Source organism: Drosophila albomicans, chromosome 3 (assembly GCF_009650485.2).
Source record: "Drosophila albomicans strain 15112-1751.03 chromosome 3, ASM965048v2, whole genome shotgun sequence".
Classification (NCBI taxonomy): domain Eukaryota; kingdom Metazoa; phylum Arthropoda; class Insecta; order Diptera; family Drosophilidae; genus Drosophila; species Drosophila albomicans.
In genome coordinates, this window is record NC_047629.2 from 46,783,514 (window position 1) to 46,802,318 (window position 18,805).

General features: G+C 35.3%; 2 protein-coding genes across 2 annotated transcripts in view; both read right to left on the minus strand.

Moving 5' to 3' along the window:
- Positions 1-473: 473 nt before the first annotated feature.
- Positions 474-2,397, minus strand: LOC117569199 (eukaryotic translation initiation factor 4E1). The gene is made up of 4 exons (XM_034250267.2): positions 1,873-2,397; positions 1,178-1,252; positions 933-1,120; positions 474-859 (listed from the first exon to the last, which is right to left on the minus strand). The coding sequence occupies exons 1-4, from the start codon at positions 2,202-2,204 to the stop codon at positions 699-701; spliced, it is 756 nt and encodes a 251-aa protein (XP_034106158.1). The 5' UTR covers positions 2,205-2,397; the 3' UTR covers positions 474-698.
- Positions 2,398-3,001: 604 nt separating this feature from the next.
- Positions 3,002-18,805, minus strand: part of LOC117569198 (AF4/FMR2 family member lilli) — a 36,240-nt gene continuing 20,436 nt past the window's right edge. The window contains exons 2-4 of the mRNA XM_034250266.2: positions 10,503-10,676; positions 3,697-4,115; positions 3,002-3,629 (exon numbers count right to left, since the gene is read on the minus strand). Coding sequence (XP_034106157.1) covers positions 3,002-3,629; positions 3,697-4,115; positions 10,503-10,676 — 1,221 coding nt within the window. The remainder of the gene's footprint in view (positions 3,630-3,696; positions 4,116-10,502; positions 10,677-18,805) is intronic.

An 18,805-nucleotide genomic window follows, 5' to 3' on the forward strand; every position in this document is an offset into this window, starting at 1 on the left:
CTGTCGCGATTGGTATGTCCTTTGGCCAAGTGATAGATATATCAAAAAGCCATCGATTGACACTAGTTTTACTGTTATCCTTCAAAGGACTCTAGAGTTATAACGTATTTTTGCCATAGAAAAATTTGCGAATATCTTAGCTCCTGTAAGGACTTTTGTCCTTTTTATTGCACTTTCTGGCTTCTAATGCCAAGGTCTATTATTGCTGTAAAGGACATCCGGCTAGTCCTTAAAATGCGGGAGTTACAGCTGATTTTGTGATTTTTGACCAATTTGTCCATGGTCCCCCTTAAAAAATTTAAAAAAATTTTTTTTAACAATTTGAAAAAACTTTGAATGCAAATCGATAGATTAGGTCTTGATGAGCCCAAAAACCATATCCTTTTCCAATTTACAAGGATGTGAAGAGGTAAGAGCTTTGAAAGGATAACAGTTAACAAAAATTTCTTAAACTTGGAGAAATAATAATTCAATGCTGTTTTACCGATTTTACGGCGAATAATTTTATTTGTATAATCTATATGAACACGCATTTTTTGTGACAGAATTTGCTGGAATTTCAATGTGTACAATTTTGGCTGATGCCAGAATAATTTCATATACTACATGCACAATTCTTCAACGACATGCATTGCATAATTACGTGAATCTTATCTCAGCTGTCCATCCTAATCTGTAAATATACAAAGTAGAATACTTTACAGGCTATATACAGATCGAACTCCTGAATTCATTTTTGACATGGCATCCGAATGCAGTTGATATTGCAAATTATGCGACTGTAGATGCAACAATGTTTTCAGCTTAAAGCCAATCTCCAAGACAGCCAATTCATTTGTGTGATTCGCAGTCCAGACAGCTGTGAAATCGGAAATAATTGAAATAATTAATTAATATGTATATAATATATTTAATATATTCGATTGACTTACAAATCTTATTGCTTTTGCCGCGTATGTTGACGACAGCGCCGCAAATGTCGCTGGCGTACTCGAAGGATTCGCCCACCATCATGAGCAAGATGTCCAGCCAAACGCGATCGAGGGCATCCTTCGAGCTCTTGCCCATTGTGAAAAGCCAGCGACCACCTTTGATGTTGGCCTCGTCTTCCCACATGGGTCTAAGAATGAAGTAGAGTAGATTTAGTAAGTGAAAGAATTTAGTATTTTATACATACTGAATGCCCTGTTTGAACATATAGTAATCGCAGTTAACCTTGAGTTCCGATGGTGTTTTGATAGTGTAGTACAAACTGAAAAGTAAAAATAATTGTGATTAACAGAAAGCAAGTAAGAAAGATAAATTCGAGTGTGCTCGACTGTGAGATATTATTATAAAGAGGTTCCAAATCAAAATACTAAAAATACCAAAATATACCATAATATAGATTCAGTATATTAATATATACTGAAGTATTATTCATAATATACAAAAATTAAAATACTACAAAAATACTAACATCTATGTTTGCTATATATACCAAAATTTATGATAAGGTATATTGTCAGATAAAGCTACTAAGCCCATAGTAAGTAAGAGTGTGCTTTTGTCGATTTGCGGGGGTTGAAATGGGCGTGGCAAAAATTAGAAACAAACTTGATCTGCGTGCAAACATAACAAGTGCTGTAGAAAAAAATGATAGCTCTATCTCATATAGTCTCTGAGATCTAGGTGTTCAAACTGACGGACGGACAGACAGACGGACGGATATGGCTATATCTTTTCGACTGTTGACGCTGATCAAGAATATGCATACTTTATAGGGTCAAAGATTCCTACTTCTGTCTGTTACAAACATTTCATGGAGGCACAAAGTTATAATACCCTTTAACTCTATTTGTATCGGGTGTAAGATAAGGTCCTTATACTCACCTCCAGAATGTTTCGATACTGTCAATCTGTGTTATTTCATTGAGCATGTCCCGCCAGTGCTTGGTGCGATCGTTTTCCAGATACCACAGCGTCCAGACATGCTCAAGTGGATGTTTATATTCGATTTTGTATGTTTGCTCGTTTTGTTGCTCGGGCACACTTTTATTATTAGCTCCTTCCAGCTCCTGATCCCGTGGCTTCTGCAGCTCCTGCTTGGCATCATGTGCCGATTGCGGCGACTGCGCTTGAGCTTGCAGCTCGAGGCGGCTCTGCAAAAACTTGTTTGGTTCGAACACCGATGGCTCAGGGATTTGGATCTCAGCGCTGGCCATTTTCTTCTCTTTTTTTTTAGGTATTGATTTTGCTTTGATTGGGAAAGAAAATTGGAAAATGCACTTGATTGAAAGTACGAAAAGTTGAGTGCCGGAATATTGCGGAAAGAAATACCGAAAAGTTTTGAGCGAAACGAAACGTGCCAAAAACCGAAACAACGAATCGAATAAAATTAGAGAATGTCCCTTTTTTTGTTTTTGACACAAGCTCTAAGGCCTATGTTATCGAAATCGAAAGTCAACTAACTGTCAGTCATATAACTTTTAGAGTTGTCGTTTTATTTTGTTACAAACTGCACAATTAAGCATAAATACTGCAAAACTTAGCCTAACACTTTACATAGATATATATAAAAAAGCGTTAAATGTAAAAATGCAATCGATAAAATTGTATCGTAAAAGTATTTAAGAAAGTTGCCATCAACTTATGCAACAACTAATAACTACGAAAAAAGAAGGAGGCACTTCACGACGACGCGACGCAAGAAAAATCATTAAAAACTAAAATGTAATATGTAAATAATTTATGCGGGGAAAGAACCACTGTACATAGTTAATGGGTTGAGATTAAACCCAAAGCACAGCGGCTGCATCCTCGTTGGAGAGCGTCGAGAAGCGCTGCTGATAGCGATTGGCATTGCGATACGTCTTGGCGGGCGATTGCACTGGCGACTGGTTGCTGCTCAGCGAGCAGGTCGGCACGCCCACCACATTCAGCGCTGACTTCAGCGTCGAATTGCGGCTCTCCGTGGACATCGAGAGACGTCTCGACGAAGTGTCCCCAATGAGCGTAGAGCTCAGTGGCAAACCGACATCGTGGAAGGAGCTAATCGAACTGAATCCACTCTCATCCTCAGTGCTGGAGCCTGTGGTTGGACTCTGCTTGTTGCTGCCACTGCTGCTGGTGCTGCAGTTGCTGCTGCTGTTGTTGGCTGTGGTATTGCGTTGATCTCCTCGTCGGTTTCCAGCTTCGATGATGATGTCGAGGAGATGGTGGAATGCACAGAGCTGTCGGTGGAGCTGCGCAACGAGAGACGCGAGTCTCGCATTGTGTTGGCGCGCAGAAAGAGCATCTCAGCAGCGGTGGCAGTTGCTGTGGCAGTTGCGGTGGTGTTGTTGTTGCTGTTGCTGCTTGTCTTGGCAGCTGGCAAACTAGGCGTCGTAGCATCCATTGTGGCATTGTGCAGCGTCAGCACTGAGCTCGTCTTTTGCGTCATGCACAGCCGATGACCTGCAGCTCCAACGCCAACTCCAGCTCCAATCGAATGACGCGGCTGCGTGAGATCCGGTTGCTGTTGCGATGTGTGCAACAGATTGCGTATGGTGCGCGCCAGGCGAAACGCCTCCTGGTTCAGTTTCTCCTCGGCTGCTTCCGGCGATGACAATCGCGCCTTGCAGCCGCCAAACTTTTTCGGCGAACGTCGCCTGCAAAAGAAAAAAAAGACACAAATAGTTAAATTACTTGTCATTTCACATTTCGATTTTCACTTACCAGGTAAAATCCTTGAAGGCATTGTAACTGCCAGCGGGCGCAATGCTTTCGTAATTGTGATCCTCGTTCATCGTCAGCATCGATTGATTCAACATCAAGTTGGTGCTGCTGCGTGCTCGCAGATACGATGCCGAGGCTGAGTTCGATGCAGAACTTGTCGAGTTCTCCGTGTAGCCATTGGGATCACTCTGTACGCTGCCCTGCACATGATGCAGACTCTTTGAACGCGAGATTTGCTCTCCACTGCCTCCGCCTAGACTGTGGCGATTCGCTTGCATTTGCTGCTGGCGAAGGAGATGTTGTTGCTGCTGCTGTTGTTGCTGCTGTTGTTGTTGCTGCTGCTGCTGTTGCTGATAGCGCTCGAAGAAGCGAGCAACTTCCTCCATAACAGCGCGATACATTTCGCAATTCGTTTCCGTCTGCAAAAGTGGACATTAAATTAGATGATTGCAAATATTGTCAGGTGTGTCTTGAAAGGAGCAAAGAGAATAAGACCAGATACTATCTTTAGGACTTGTAAAGTGTGTTTTAATGCAACTTTGTTTACTCTTTTATTGTGGTATTCCGTTTTTTTATATAAAAAGTATACCATAAAGTTTCTCTTAGTAGGAAATATTACTTTGCCGTCCTGTGAAAACATGTAAAGTTTCTTCTTTTTGCTAAGTATGTCTTGAATCATCTTCATCCGTAGCTAAATGTAACATTTGTTCAATTTCAAACTTAAATGTATTCTGTGGTTCATCTCATCTCATCTCAAAGGAATCAATAAATTGTCAAACATAATCTTCAATATACAAATTAATCTCAACATCTAAATTTCTTATATTGAATATTTGATATTTGAAAGCAATAATAAAGAACAACAGCACTAATCGTCGAAACATTTTCGCCCACTCTAGGCGAATGTGTGGCTAAAAACCAAATGAATATACCGCAAAAATATTGAAACATACCAAAGACCATGTTTTAGGTATATTGGCATAGTACTACATACAAAATAAAGCAAAGAATGCAAAATATGCCCGAATGTTTTATTCGATTTGGATTCGAAAGAGTTTCAAACATGTTTTAAGAAATGAAGAGGCTCTGAAAACCCTAAACGTCTTGGCATATTTAGCTTTAGGTATATAGATACTTAGTATTTTGACGGTATATTATTTTGAATGAATACTGCACTATATTCAAAATGGGTAGCGGATATCTCGCAGTCAGGTATACTCGAATGTAGCTTTCATACTTGTTTTAATTGCCTTTATTCAGTCAAAGTGTATTTCAGAATTATGTTTATTGCATTATAAATTTGTAAGTTTGCAATTTATGTTTTTCTTAGGAATGAGAGAAATAGGCATAATAATAGAAAATAAAAAGCAAGTAAAAGTAAAAGTAATTTATCAGAGACTTGACTATCTTTTATAGATGCTCGCAGCGATATGATTCACTTTGCCAAAAGAAAAGATTGATTTACATTTATTGTAAAAACCGAAGATCTATAAAACATGAGCCCAGCCCACAGAGAAAGTGTAACGAAATCAGGTTTCTAACTCGAGCTAAGACACCAAAGCGAGAGTCTTAAGCTAAGCAGAAGTGATCTCAGTAGAAAATTTAATAATAATTCAGGGACTGTTGCGCAACAGAGATTTTGTCGTGTTGTAAACGTAACAAGTCTAGAATCTTGATTGTCTCAAAACAGTTTGTGTTCTTTGTTCTTTGTGTGTTCAACAGCGTGTGTCTGTCTCTTTGACTCTTGTAGATATCATTTTACGCTTCGTCTACTCAGCGCAGTTTAAATTCATTTGTAGCAATTTGTTATGCTAATTATCTCGAGTAATTTTGCATGCAAATTGAGTTTGGACAGTTTTTCAATCTTTGAGGGTATTTGAGATTCTTTTTGTGATATGTTACGAGTATGTGTCTTCTTCTTTTTGATTTATGCACTTTTCTCGCACACATTTTCCCAATCAGTTGGAATGTTGTTTGTTGTTTTCTTTGTAACTGTTTTTCTCTCTCGCTGCTCTAATAACTCAGACTCAGATCCAGTTTTTAAAGTCTGTGCTTTCTGTATTTCTTTTGCGAATGTATTAACACATTCTTCGATCATCTCTGCTTCGCATTTCACTCACTTTCGTGGCAGCAGCAGCAGCAGCACGTTGCAAGGTCGTTGGTTGCATGCAGCGTGTCGTGTGTCACAATAACCTCTAATGAAAATCATATTTGATATGAATCTATCGGCGATTAATCGATTATGTTAATTTTCGTTTTCTGTGATTATTTTCTATTGGAGCAGTCATCGAACTTTTCTCTCTCTTTCTCTCTCAACTTTCACTTGAAATCTGATATATATCTTTTCTTCAATGTACTTTTATGGAATCACGACTCGAGCCAAATAGCACACAGTCTTTAGGCTAGCGAGATATTATAATTCCATCGCCTAATTAAGAGGCAACACATTGCCAAATTGGCAACTCAAAGTGTTAAGATGCCACCTGACCAATATGCCCATTTTATCTCCCACCGCCACGCCCACATTGCAACCAAATTTGGCCACACCAATAAAGAGGGAAAAAAGAGTTTCACACGAAGCCCAAAAAAGAAAAAAAAAACATTGGCAAATGCAATTTGGCAGGCGGTGAATTTATCCAATGTGTATTTTGGCCAGCAAGCCAGTCTGCTGATTGCATAAGACTTGTTGTAGTTGTCGTTGTAGTTGCAGTTGTTGTGGCTATTAGCTGTTGTTGCTGTCGTTGGTTGTTGCTGATGTTGGTTGCTGTGGCGGTTCAAATCGTTGTTAATGTCGATACTTGCTACTTTGGATGGTAGAAGTGTATTTTAACTTAGTGTCAACGAAGGAAAACTCTAAGAGTATAATTATTTTCCATTATTGATCTGCTTAAAAAGTAGATAAAATATTGCTGAATGTCATTTCGTGTCTCTGTTTAAAGATCTGATTCGGATATATGTATACATATTAAAGATTGAAGGCATGGATAAAAATACTCATTTTGCTTATTTTGAATTACAAATCTATATTATTATAATATAATTTATGTTTACATAAAACAGAACAAAACAAAATAACAAAAACATATCAATAACATCGTATCCCATCACTACAAGTATTATTACTTTTTTATTTTTGGGACACTTATTTCCTATTCATTCGTTTTAAATTTGCGGCAGCGCTTAGCAATACCGTATTCTTTCTGTTAGATGGTAAATTGTATATTATATTTAAGTATATTGAATAACAAAAATATAATACAAATATTTCAAAGTCTATACAAAGTTTATAAAATGAAAAAGTAATAAACAAAATGAAGTATTTTTCTTATAGATTTTAAACTTTATATTTAAAAGTTTAGAAAAAGACACATATTAAAGAATGTACAAAAATATTCTTCTGTTTTAGATAAAAATTTTATATTATTTCCAAGTGTATAACATAAAATAAAGAAAGTCAAGTCAAGCGACGCCACAAAACTAAAAAGAAGAAATCAGTGTCGCAAAAATTAAATGGAATAATATTTTTAGTGATGAGAACTGCCTTTTATGATTGGATATGTAAAATAAGTACATATTTTAAACTGTCATTAAAGTATCTAGCAAGTCAATTCCTTATAAAACCCTTAACATAAGTTACTATTAAAAGCTGAGTTTTTCATTGCTTATATTTCATTTTTTTCATATTCCTATACCTATCATTGACACTCTTTAGATAAATTTGTGTCTGAGGAGCATTTCAATGGGTGTATTCTTCTTTAATTTATGTTGCAAAAAAAGGAAACTTATGAAGTTCATCTATAAAAATCTTAAAATAAAAAACCAACAATGCTAAGCTAGAAATTTAGCTCAAAGCGCAAAAAATTATTTGACTAAGTTTACAAAATTGTTAGCGAAATTTGCCAAAATGTTTATAGCAAGTATTACCGAGCTGAGCACACTCAACAGTAGCTTTATTTTGCTTTATTTTGTTGTTGTTGCTGTTGCTGTTGTGTTCATTTTTCCGTTTTGGGGTTTTTAGCAGCTGCCGTTTAAGCAGCCAAACGTTTTCCTACTGCGTGTTTATTGCACTGAAGATGGCAAAATGCGAGTTACGCGATGAGACGTTGTTGTTGTTGTTGTTATTGTTGTTGTTGAGTAGGAATCGCTCTCCAGGTATTTTTATTTGTATTGTTGTAGTTTCATTAGTTGTAGTTATGTTGAAATATGCCTGCTCGGTTATGCCTTGTTTAATTCATTAATTCGGATTTCAGTTGCATTTGACAAGCGAATCGCCTTTTGCCTGGCCGCACTTCCTGTCTCCCCCTCCCTTCCCAGTACTCAACTTTGAAATTTGGTTCATTGAAAAGTCATCTCAGAGCTGGAACAGCATCCGCTCTGGACTGCTGTTCCAAGACTGTTGCATAGATTAAGCTTCCGTCCACGCCGCAATCAATCAAACCGGCTAAATCTCTAGGTCTGGTCTCAGCCCACGCTTCGTCTGTGATTTGTTTGCAGTTTAATGAAGTTTTTTTTATGCTGCTGCCAGTTTGCTATTGCTGCTGCTGCTGCTGCTGCTCGTGCTGACCGCCTTTGGTTTGTCTTGTAACCCAGTTTTTTGCCTCGTTGCCAAGTTTTCCTTCTCTGCTTGCTAACATTCCAAACGCTGGCAGCGCTCATGGTGTCGATAGACACGGTCCAAAGTAAAATGGAAATGGAAAATGTTTATCACTGATTATATTGCAATTTTCCTGGCACCTCGACGGCTTTCCTCACACACAGCTTCAGCCGCAGACAACTTCATTTAAGAGGCGCATTAAAACGAAATGAAAGCGTAAATATTTTCCCATTGTTGGCAACTAACTGATGAATTATATATAGAATCTGTTCAGCAAGTGTTGCAAAGAAAGTTGAAGGTCATTGTGGTTCAAATATGGATTGGAAAAATGCTTGAAATAAGTCAACGTATTGGGAACAATACAAACTTTAAATTTTAACCCGGTTAACTGACTCTAACGCAGAACCAAGAAGTTGGCCTAAATATTTGGTAAGTCTTCTGCTCTCTTTTTGAGGCGAGTCAAGTCGATTCGTTTGGCTTGTGGCTAATGGGAATTACGCAATGTGATCGAGACTCCCTACCTCTTTTTATACACGGTGCCCATAGAATTAAAAGGGTATTATAATTTTGTGTGTAAGAGGGAGAAGGCATCTCGGACCCCATAAAGTATGTATATTCTTGACCAGACGATATAGACATGTCCGTTTGTCTGTCTGTCGACCGTATAAACGCATACTTAAAACGGATCTTAGCTGCTTTTGCTCACAATCTGGCATATCGTATACTCTATATTTTAAATGCAGAACTATGTCAATATATCAAATATACCCCTAAGTAAATTTTTAGTATTTTTGTGGTACATATATTTTTTCGGTATATTTTAAGAAAAATGCCGCACTGCCGTTCTTCAAGCACTAAAATACTAATATACCAAATATGGCCATATGTGGATATTTTAGTATTGTTGTGGTATATTAATTCGGTATATTTTAAGAATAATACCACACAAGAATTTGCTTTTATCAGTACTTTAAGGTATATTGATTCGGTATATTTTAAGAATATTGTTTTTCTCCATATTTTTGTGGTATATAAATTTAGTATATTTAAAGACCACACCGTTATATCAATATATCAAATATAGCCCTAGTTTTATTTCTGTTTTTTTGTGATATATTCATTTGTTATATTTTAAAAATAATATAGCACTGCTTTCCTTTTATTGAAAATACTACTATGTCAATATGCCAAATATAGCTCTAGTTACATTTTAGTATTTTTGCGATATATATAGTATATTTTAAGACTAAAACCGTACAGTTTTGATTTTATTCAAAATCGCGCATCTCACAGTCGAGCACACTCGACTTGTTCCTAATAAAGGAAGTTGCCTTTCCTTTATAAAAAGTTTAAAATCTTTTCGTCGTAATCTTTAAGCATTTCTATGCAGTATTCAATGAGGAAATATAAAATTAATGTCGGCATTGAGGAAATGGTCAAAGCCAAAAGACAATAAGATGATGACCAGAACAGAATACTCATAGAACAGAATGACTTGAAACGACCACCGGGCTCTATAATTAAGCGTTAAAAAAGAATGTGCCGCCTAATTGTGTGGACGTGGTATTCTGGACGTAGTATTCGCCCTAACACACACAACCCATCAATTTGAAGAGCTGCACAAAACAGAACACTGAAGGTAGAATACAATACAAAAGAAATGGAAATAAAGAAAAACAAATGAAGGAAATGCTGCTGCCAACACTATAGATAAACCCGACAACAACAACAAAGGCCACTTAACATGGCGCTGAAAAGCCTAGACAAGAAAGTGGAGGAGAGGTAGAGGAATGGGAAGGGAGAGACAGGGAAAAGCAAGCTGGAAGCCAGGCGGATAACAACGTCTCTCTTTCGCGTTGGCATTGAGTGGTAATTATGAGCGTATTAGGCGTGAGAACACAAGCTGCCAAGTCGAGAATGGCAGAGAGATAAAAAAAAAGCAAAAGACAAAGACAAGTCAAGGGAACAGGTTGAAGTTGAAGGTATTTGGAGCAGGTCTGCTTAGCAGAGGGGCAGGGGGAGGGGGAGGCAGGAGAAGGGCAGAATATAGTTGTGCATAGTTAACAATGCAAAGTGAGCGGCTCGAAGTCACGTTTGTGTCTTAAGTCTTTTGTCTGGCTGCCATGCGAGGTTTGTGTCTTAAGTCTTTCAATCTGCAAGTTGTCGTTGTCATTCTCGTTGTTGTTGTTGTTTTGGTTGTTGTTGCACTCACCTGCTTCAATTGCCATTGCAATGTATCCACCTGATTTTGCAATATGACAGCCTCGACATTTAACGACTGCTCATGTGCTGTTTGTTGCTGTGTTGCTGCTGTCGCCGACTGCTGTGGTTGCTGTTGATGCTGTGCCAAGTTGTAGTTGTTGCTGCTGTTGTTGGGTGCGGCATCCTGCAAATGTTGTCAACAGATTAGAAAAAATGCGCGTTAAATTAGCCAACAGCTTTGCCATCTCAACAATGTTGTCGCTGCTTGCAACCTCCCTGGGTGGCACTTGCAACATGGCAGCAATGTTGCGCCATGTTTCGCACTTTTCAGGCGTATAAACACAAGGCCCAAAAGCGGAAAATGCACACACATAAACACATACAAACAAAATAAACTAAATCGAAACTAAAGCAAATTCCCCCACCTCCAACTAAATGCACACAATTAATTAGAGAGAAATTGTTTTACAACGCATTCGTTTGTTTGTTTTTTGCCATTTCCACAATTTTGTACAAGCATTGCAACTGGCTTTTCGCCATTGCGCTTTTTATACCGGGTATCTATAGGGTAAAAGGGTGTTATAAGTTTGTGCCTGCAGAAGATGAATGTGAGAGGCAGAAGGGGTCATCTAAATATTCTTGATCAGCGTTAAAAGGCGATAAAATATACAAGTATCCATCTGTAGTAGTATATTGATATACCACATAAAGCATTCGGTATATTTTAGTATTTTTCATTATATTAATTTGTTAAAAGATAAGGTTGGCATGAAATTATAAGAATAATACTTAATGAAGTTGCACACTCGATTATACTTTTCATTACTGATATATCTTAGTTTTTAATATCCGAATTTGGTATATTTTAAGAAAAATACCGCACTCTTTTGCATTAATTGAAAATGGGTAGCTCAAAGTCGAGCACATTCGACTATAGCTTTCCTACTTGTACATCGATATACCAAATATAGCATTTGGTATATTTTAGTATTTGTTCAGTATAATAATTTGGTATATTTTAAGACTGCCACACTTTTTTGTAAGCGGGTATCTCACAGTACAGACTACACTCGACTATAGCCTTCTTTATTGGTATAGTTTAGTATTTGTTTAGTATATTAATTTAGTATATTTCAAGAAAAATACCGCACTGTTTGGTTTTGTTAAAAATGCAAAGCTGGTATCTCACAGTCGAGCACACTCGACCATAGCTTCAGTGGTATATTTTAGTATATTTCAGTATATTAATTCGGTATGTTTTAAGAATAATACCGTACTATTTTGCTTCTACTTAAAATCGATAACTGGTATCTCACAGTCGAGCACACTCTGTAGCTTTCTCACTTGTTTTATTTTCTTGCGATTCCATTTCATCTAACAACATGTGTATTTCCAGTGCGCTTTTTTCACACTACATTAAAAAAATGCGCTGCAATAAATTTCTGGTATACTTAAAATTTTCAGCATTTATTCAAGCGCAGCTTTTTAGTTGTAGTTTTAGTTTCAGTTTCAGTTTTTTGCTGTCTGTTTGTTATCTGTCTGTCTGGCAGAACCCGTTTCTCAGTTATGCGCCATATTATATTTTGGTTTTTTTCTGCTTTTGTTTTTGTTTTGTTTTCATATAACAACATTTTTTGTTTTTGGGCTTTATGTTCATGGTTTACTTTTTCTTTTATAACGTCATTTTTTCAAAGACTTTGACCCACAATGCAGCATAGAAAAAGAAAACAGCCATGTGCTTAAAAGTAATCACAATTCACAAGCCCATTTGACCCGCATTTAAAAAACTGTCTACCAAAAAATAATTAGCTAATTGTTGCGCACTTTCCTCAGCTGATAATCATCATCGGCACAATAATGAACTCAAAAATCTCTTTCATCCAGCTTCAAACATACCCTTCTTTAAATAAATTATCTGACTTGTTGACTGGCCATAATATTAAACTTCAAGTCTCTGCCATTTGTGGGTGACCCGCCTACTTTTTCGATTTTGTATTAAGTGTGGACAAGGCCAAGACTCAATTTGGTTCAATTTTAACGCTTGTTAATTAGTGTTTTCATTTCGCTTCATACAAGTTTACTTTAAAGTGCATCAACTAATTAATGCACAGCAAATGAGTTGTGTTTATGGTCCTCAAAGTGTGTTACATTTGTTTAATTTGTTAATTATATAATTTTCTAGGTTACACAAATTTCAACGAACGTATTATTTTGTGAAGCTTTCTTAAGACGCTTAAATAAATGCTTAGCACATTAAATGTTTGAATTAGAATTAAATGCTTCCCAAAAACATGACATTCTAAAATGTAGGAAAAAAATTTTAATTTTTATATTTTTTCAATTAAAAAAAAAAGAATTGTTGAAAGAAGATATTAGTATTGAAGCGAAACAACATTTCAATCTTGAAACTGGATTTTTAGCTTCAATCATTATTTTGATATTAAACAAGTGAGTAAACTACAGTGAAGTGTGCTCGACTGTGTGATACCAGCTATCCATTTACAATAAAAGCAAAACAGTACGAGAACTGAATTTTTGTTCAAATATACACAATTCACATACCCAAGGAATTCTTAAAAAAAGTTCAAGAAGTATTCTATAGTACAAAATATTCCAGATAACTTTTAAAATGTTCACATTTATATTCATATTAAAATATACTACAAGTTATACTTGGTAGTACGGTATACCAAAATATTCAAAATATACGTCGAAGTTCAAAATATACCAAAGAACTTGAAAAAGTTTTCAATTTTTCATATTAGTATTTAAATAAAAAAGCTGTACTTGGTATTCCAAAAAATTCAAAATATAATTCAATTCAATACTTCGAAGATCAAAATATACCAAATAACATGAAAAACTTTTAAAAGTTTCACATTCATATTCATATTCAAATATACTAAAAGTTAAACCATAAAATTCAAAATATTCCTCAAAGTTCAAAATAGAGCAAATAATTTGATAAACTTTTAAAATTTTCATATTCAAATATACTAAAAGCTGTACTTGGTAGAACCAAAAAATACAAAATATATTCCATATTTTGAATTTCAGATTCATATTCAAATATACTAGAAGTTATACATACAAATATAATATACTAAAAGTTATACCAACAAATTAAAATATTCCTCAAAGTTCAAAATATACAACATTATAAACCTTTAAGTTCTTTAACTGATCCCAACCAAATAATAATAATGCATAAAAATAATATGCATTTTTACAGCGCAATTTCAATTAAAGTATCTTTTTAAAGCGATGTTGCACAGTTGCACATTATTATTATGCTAATAACTGAGCTCCCCCTCCGTCATTTTTCTACAGACAACAATTACATATTCAGCTCGTGTGACGCTTTTAGATCCATTTCCCAAAGTTAGCGGCTGGGTTGGGTTTCCATTAGATGCACGCTCCGCTCCGCATTTGCAACAGCAATGTTTTGTTGCCAGCGTAATCCAATCTACATGATGCTGGAGCTCACACATGTCTCTTGTTTTTCCCTCTCTTTGCTGCCCTTATGCTGCTTATTATACCATGTTCTCAATCAAAATCTAATTAAAATGCGCGTTACAATTCGCATAAACAGACGGCTGCTGGCGACCTCATTGCAAAATGGCTTTGGCATGCTAATTTTTCGCTGGCTGCCAACAAATGTCAATTGCAACAACAACAACAATAATAAGAACAGGAACAGCAGCAACAACAACATTTGCAGTTCAGAGTTCCTAGCACATCAATGGGCTATTTTAATGCAATGAAACCTCCGTAAAGTTGCCAGTTTCCACTTGGCAAAGGAAATCTGCATTTTAAATCAGCGCCAGCAACAACAGCAGCAGCCAATTGCATGCTCCAGTAATTTTACAACAACAGCGAGCGAGCTGCAACAAGTGCTGCAAAGGTTTGCCACATATGGAAAAGAGAATAGAAGATTCCCAGGCCAAAGCGGAGCAGAGCAAAAGCAGAGCAGCGCAGCTCCATTACCAGCTTGTTATTTAAATTGTTTTGGACTAAAAGTTATGCATAAAAAACAGACAGAGACAGAGACACACAGAAGTGGAGAGGGAGGGGGAGTGTGTTAAAGAGAAGTTGTAAAAGCGGATGTTGGAGGGAGTTTTACATACAGAGAGAAAAATAATAATAAACTCCAAATGAGAAAACTGAAGATTTGCATAATGTAATTATTATAAACTTAAAGTTTAAGAGCTGGGTAGTTACAACAAAACTTTATTATGATTAAAGTATCATAATAAGTATGGAGTATAACAAACTAATTTAAAATGAATTGATTTTTTTGTTCTGTGTGAAAAAAACGTTGTTTGAACAAGTAGAAAAGCTACAGAGTATGCTAGGCTGTGAGATACTCGCTATCCATTTTAAATAAAATCAAAATATCGTTCAAATATATCAAATCAGTATATACAAAAATACTAAAAATAATATACCAAAGAGTACATACAAATATACATACTAAAATATTAAATTTCGTATACTGATATTTCGAAATATGGCAAAAAATGTATTTGGAATATCGATATACTACTACATTCAAAATATACCAAAGAGTACCAAAATATATATTTCGTATATTGATACTCAGAAATTTGGCAAAACAATGTATGTATATCGAAAATTGATATACTATACTATGGTATATTCACAATATACCAAAGAGTAAAAATACTATATACAACAAAAGATATATTTGGGATATTGATATTCAGGTATTTAAAAAATACTGTATTTGGAACATACTACTACATTGAAAATATACCAATTATACCTATATATTGATATTTAGGAATATGACAAAATATTTATTTTAAATATCGATATACTACTGCATTTAAAATATACATATATAAAAGAGTACAAAACATATGTACATACCAAAATATATAATTCGTATATTAATATACTAAAATATGAAAATGTTTTTCGAATATCGTTATAAGTATGTACTACTGCATGTATAAATTTCGTATATTGATATTCTACTACATTCAAAATATACCATAGGGTTAAAAATATACCAACTATATATTCGAGTTCAAGATAAGCCACTGATATATTTCGTATATTAAACTGATATTCATATTATCAATATATATTCAGAATATACCAAGTATAAGTATATAAGTACAAAATATATCAAATGGCAAACAGAGCAATTAAGGACACACAGTAGAGAACCTGTTTTGCTATATAAAATAATAACCTAAATCAATTCTAATCTCAACGGTCAAGACAATAAATACTTTGTGTCTCTTTCTACCTTTTAAGTGCATCTCCTGTTGCTACAAAGTTATCATACCCTTCTACCCTGTGCTTAACGGGTATTGAAAACACATTTAAAACAGAACTTGTCATCAGATATACAGGAAATGCTCGACTGCAACAGTCACTTGAATACAATTTAAATAACAACCCTTTTCTATCTGTGAGTTGAAAGCTATCAAAATAAGCTTTCAGTTTTGCCTGCCACATGATGCAAGACATGTTAATTGCACAATCTACATGAAACTACAGACTACAGACTACAGACAGTTGTGGTGAGCATAATCTCGAGGCACATCTAATGCCATTTTATTGTTATAAACAATATCATTTGGCACAATGCCCATTTGTGCTCTGCTTCGAGTACAATACACTTCAAATTGAATGTGGGGAGGCGGGTGGGGGGAGGGCCTCTTTAATTTCAAGGTAAGGAAACTTTAAATGCCACACACAAATTGTTGTGGCTTGACCAAACGCACAACTAAGCCAAATTGATGTCATTACAATTATGTACACTCGAATTAAACAGAAAAAAAAAAACTAACCGCCTACAAAATGCCATTCGCAACGCCCTCAACAACAAAACAAGTGAAGCTAAATTTTTGCTTTCAAATGAAAACGAAGACATGCTATACCAAAAAAAAAAAAATAAACAAATTGTTGCGCTATCATTGGTACATTATCATTATGGCCAACAAAAATATCTGCATTTGGCACAACTTTCTCACATGAGTGCGCACAGCAAAAACAGCAACAAAATGACAAACTTGAAGTTTCAATTGTTTGTCCGGCATTTTGCAATCGACAAGTTTATTATTGAGCATAATTATTATTGTTTACTTTGCATTCGTTTTTATTATTTTGCCTAGGAATTCCATTTCATTTTCAACAAACAAATCTCTCACTTTTCAATGACGGAAATCTTCAGCACGTCGCGTCGTCGCTTTAATTTGGCTTCCGTTCGTTGTTTTGCTTTTCATTTTGATCATTTGAAATTAGGTTACTCATACGTCATGTTGTCTGCCGATTCAACATAGACAGACAACAGACTGTCGCATTTCCATGAAATTGCCGCCATTAGTGGATCACTTCGCAGGTCTATATAATACACATTCGTGGTATGTGTTTACGTTGTGCATCTGCTGGATACAGAGATACAAATGCTGCTCTGCGCGAATAACTCAAATGCACGAGCTGCGAAGTGGAACGTATTTCAATATCCGCCAGGCAACAACTATATATGTATTATACGAGTATGTTACAAAGAATCATCTGGCAGATTAAACTCTCTCGACAGACAGATTCCCTTTTTGGAAAATGACAAATTAACACATGTTATAATCTATTCTTAAGAATTTACTGGACTATAAAATATTAGACTAAGCTCAAAATTATATCTACTCCCGAATTTAAAGTTCAATACTTCAACTTTGATTTGAGATTTATTTAAAAACAAGATTATAGTCAAAGTATCTAGTTAATTATCTTTAAAAATTATATCATACAAAATATTACAGTCTGGAATTAATTCTTGTTAAAAATTGTATTGGACTATACTTTGCTTCTTGAAATGTTGTTAGAAAATTAAAAATAATAAATACAATAGCAACAAACATTGTGTGGATTCAAGATTTCAAGAGTAGAAAATTATATTTTTTAATTTTAATGAATTTCATTTTGTTGAGTGTTTAAATCATATCCAAATGATTTATTTTATTCTATAAACATAAATTCAATATTCAAAGAAATTTCTTTTTACTTAATCCAAAAGAAGATTCTAATTGTAAATTTGATGGAAATTCATTATTTAAATCTTTTCAAAATAATCTGTTCTATATTCTATGAACATGAATTCAATGTTCGCAGAAATTTCTTGTTAGTACTTTAATATTATTTATTTGCTCTTCTTTTTGTAGATTCTTTTCAGTGTATGCTTAAATTTTATCAAAATAATCCAACATTATTATTAAGATTCTAAAGCCATGAATGTTTATATTAATATTTGCTATACTTTCTGACTGAAACTTGTTTGTTCATTAAATTTTATGGAAATTCATTTTGTAGATGTTTAATGTTTTTTTTTGTTTAATAATTGTTAATATTGAAATGCATCTTAAATTTCTTGCTGATCTGTAAATATAATAATGTACAAGCCTATTCCACTTTCGTTGTTGAATATCTGTCGTAACATTACAACTATCTTATAATGACAGAGTAAACAATCCAACTGACAATTGCCCTCTAAGACTAAAGCGTTAACTGAAGACGCTGTCGAATGCAGCCGAGCTGCGCCTGTTGTCACCACATTTGACCTTCATTAGGAAACGCTTTGCTGATTAACCAAGCGACGACGCGATGTCATCTCATCAACTTGAACATCAACGTCAACGTCATTGTCAATCTTCAGTTGGCATTGGCCAGTCTTCTTTTGTTGCGGGTGGTGCAAGGTGCTGATGATGTTGCAAGCAACGAATGCGAGTGCGATCTCAGTTCAGTTAAGCTCACATTTTAAGCCCGTGTCGCGTTCCATTTCATGGCAATTGCATTGACAGTGAACCACACACACACACACACACAGTTGACCATCGCATTGTTTTTGGGCCTGGCCATGTTAACCATGTTTGGGAGAGAGACTCGAAAGGGGAGTGTAGAGGGTTAAATGTAATTTTAAATGGCGCCCTAATGGCCAACTGTTCGCCAAAGCCCTTTAGTTCGCCTCCCTTTTCGCTTTTGTTACAACTATTTGTATTGTAGCTGCTGCTTCTCTTTACGCACAATCAATTTCAATTGTTGTTTAACGCGTTGCTGCTTCGCCTGCTGTCGATTTGCCTCTTCTTCTTCTTCTTATTGGGTAATTAAATCACGCTAACTGCCGGCTGAGATTTTCTTGTCGAAAAGGTCAGAAATTGAAGCAATTTCAAAGCGTTTATTGAACAGCTTTAACTGTTGAACTTTTGTTGATTTTTCATAATTTCATGAATAAGCAAAAATTAATTTTGTTTTCTGCTTTTAGTTCATCGGGTACGAAATATG

What these genes read in the sequence shown, in the direction of transcription:
- LOC117569199 (XM_034250267.2), bottom strand. Translation starts at nt 2,204, where the DNA reads ATGGCCAGCGCTGAGATCCAAATCCCTGAGCCATCGGTGTTCGAACCA. An exon ending in ATGTTCAAACAGGGCATTCA is followed by an intron (nt 1,121 to 1,177) that starts GTATGTATAAAA and finishes CTTCATTCTTAG; the next exon opens with ACCCATGTGGGAAGACGAGG. An exon ending in CGGCAAAAGCAATAAGATTT is followed by an intron (nt 860 to 932) that starts GTAAGTCAATCG and finishes CCGATTTCACAG; the next exon opens with CTGTCTGGACTGCGAATCAC.